Raw genomic sequence first — 1,917 nt, 5'->3', positions numbered from 1 at the left:
AAAAAAAAAAAAAAAGGAATCTTGCTGCAATAGTTAGCCCCTGTCTCATACTAAATTAGCAGAGAGCTTAAATGTAAAATTAGCAATGACAGTTGGTCATACTTGTCAAATGTCTGACTTTAATAAGTCTGCTTCAAGAGTTTTGCTGTTGGATACCATGTTTGCAAGTCACTGTTGTCAAGGCTGTTCAAGAGAGCTAGCCAGACATAGTCCCTGCCCCCAAGGCAGGCATTCCCATCTCCAGTGTTGTACACTGCAGCAGGTCTACATGTTCCTTTCAATTCTAACAACCAAACTAATTTTGTAACAGGATTATTATTTCGTATCAAGTTAACTTGCTAACATGCTATCATCAGATGATAAGGAAATCATTGTGCCAAGGATTTGTTAACACTGTTATAAGCAAAGAGCTTCTTAACTGCACACCCTGCCTTAAGGCTTCCCAATTTCCCAGTCCTTTGCCATATTGCTGCCATACTTTTATTTCTAAACCATGAACTTGATTGTGTCATAGTCTTGTTCAGAAACCTTTGGTCATTCTCCACTAGTTATGACATAAAGCCCAAGCTCCTTAGCATGATTTTATGTGGTGCTAGCATGCCCTTCCCGCTTCAAAATCAAGTCATTCTCACACTGGCCACACAGGTGGGTTCTCAAAAACATGCCATGCAATTTGTGCCTTCGTACCTTAGATTGTTTCATTTTCTGCACCAGTAGGCTTTTTCTTCCCCCCCTATGGTTTATTATTCAGGCAAAAATTGGCTTACTTGTCAAGGCTCAGCTGGGGCCACCTTCCCTGTGAATCCTTCTGTGATTTCCCTGCCTGGGTGCATCCATAGTACTCCTGTCGATTCTCTCCTTAGAGCACCTGTGGAATTCACTCACCCTAGTTTTGCTTTATGTGTCAGTTCTTTCACTTAGACAAGAGCTGAACCTGTTCACAGTCTTTCTGGAGGCACGTGACATCATTACACCTTGTTCCAAGCATTGAGATTAATAGGAGTTTCTGTTTACACAGTTTCATCTTAAAGTTTCATTTTATTTTATTATTTGCAAGAAATATTTCTAAATGTGTTACAGATGTTACTATAGCTTCCAAATAGCTGGTAAAATGGTTGGGCATTAATAATGGAGCTGCTACTGGTAGCTGCTACTGCTAACTTCCTGGTTGTTTCAGTAATTTAAAAGACCTTTTAATTTATCTAATACAGAAGTTTCAAGTTATCCACAGCATGCATTATTTCCCATTATTAGAAGTGCTGCTGTTTTTACATTGATTGCAATGGGAATGCATGCCTGCCTACAAAAGTTTATGAGCAAATTTTTTGGAACCACTTATACTTAAATATGCAAAGGGTGAGCATTTGTTAGTTTACATAGATCTTCACCTCTACTGAGCTTTCCAGAGTCAGGGACAGTGTCTTAACGATCTTTGCATTCCTTTTTACCCTCATCACCTGGTGCAGTCACCAAGTTAATGTCTATTCAGTAATAAATTCTCATATTCATATTCTCACCCTTCCTTCTCTTCACTACTTCCATAATTAGGCACACCCATGCAGCCTGAGAAATTTAAATCTGTGGATATTGTCAGATGCCATGACAGTTGAAGTAGATATAGTTTGGAAGGACTGTTTTTCTCACACCCAGATTATTACTTTAGGGTGAAAAAAAACCCCAGTCCTTTATATTATAGAATAAAATGCTATTCATTTGCATTGTTGTTTTAAAATTACTGAGTTAAATTTTTGTATCTTTTTTTTTCAGCCATCAAAAATAAGGATTAATTTAGAAGATAATGTACAATATGTGTCCATGAGAAGTAAGTTGATTCCTGAATAAGTTTTGTAGTTTGAACTTAATATGATTAAAATGATTTATTGTGAATGTGTACGAGTTGAGGAAAAACTGAAATAA

General features: G+C 37.2%; 1 protein-coding gene across 1 annotated transcript in view; it reads left to right on the top strand.

Moving 5' to 3' along the window:
• The window catches only part of E2F6 (E2F transcription factor 6), a 31,674-nt gene that overhangs the window by 18,024 nt on the left and 11,733 nt on the right, over positions 1-1,917 (top strand). The window contains exon 2 of the mRNA XM_012648895.1: positions 1,768-1,822. Within this exon, the coding sequence (XP_012504349.1) occupies positions 1,768-1,822 (55 nt within the window). The remainder of the gene's footprint in view (positions 1-1,767; positions 1,823-1,917) is intronic.

Source organism: Propithecus coquereli, unplaced genomic scaffold (genome assembly GCF_000956105.1).
Source record: "Propithecus coquereli isolate 6110/MARCELLA unplaced genomic scaffold, Pcoq_1.0 Scaffold298, whole genome shotgun sequence".
Classification (NCBI taxonomy): domain Eukaryota; kingdom Metazoa; phylum Chordata; class Mammalia; order Primates; family Indriidae; genus Propithecus; species Propithecus coquereli.
The sequence above is the reverse complement of the archived record's forward strand: the minus strand, read 5'-3'. Positions and strand labels throughout refer to the sequence as shown.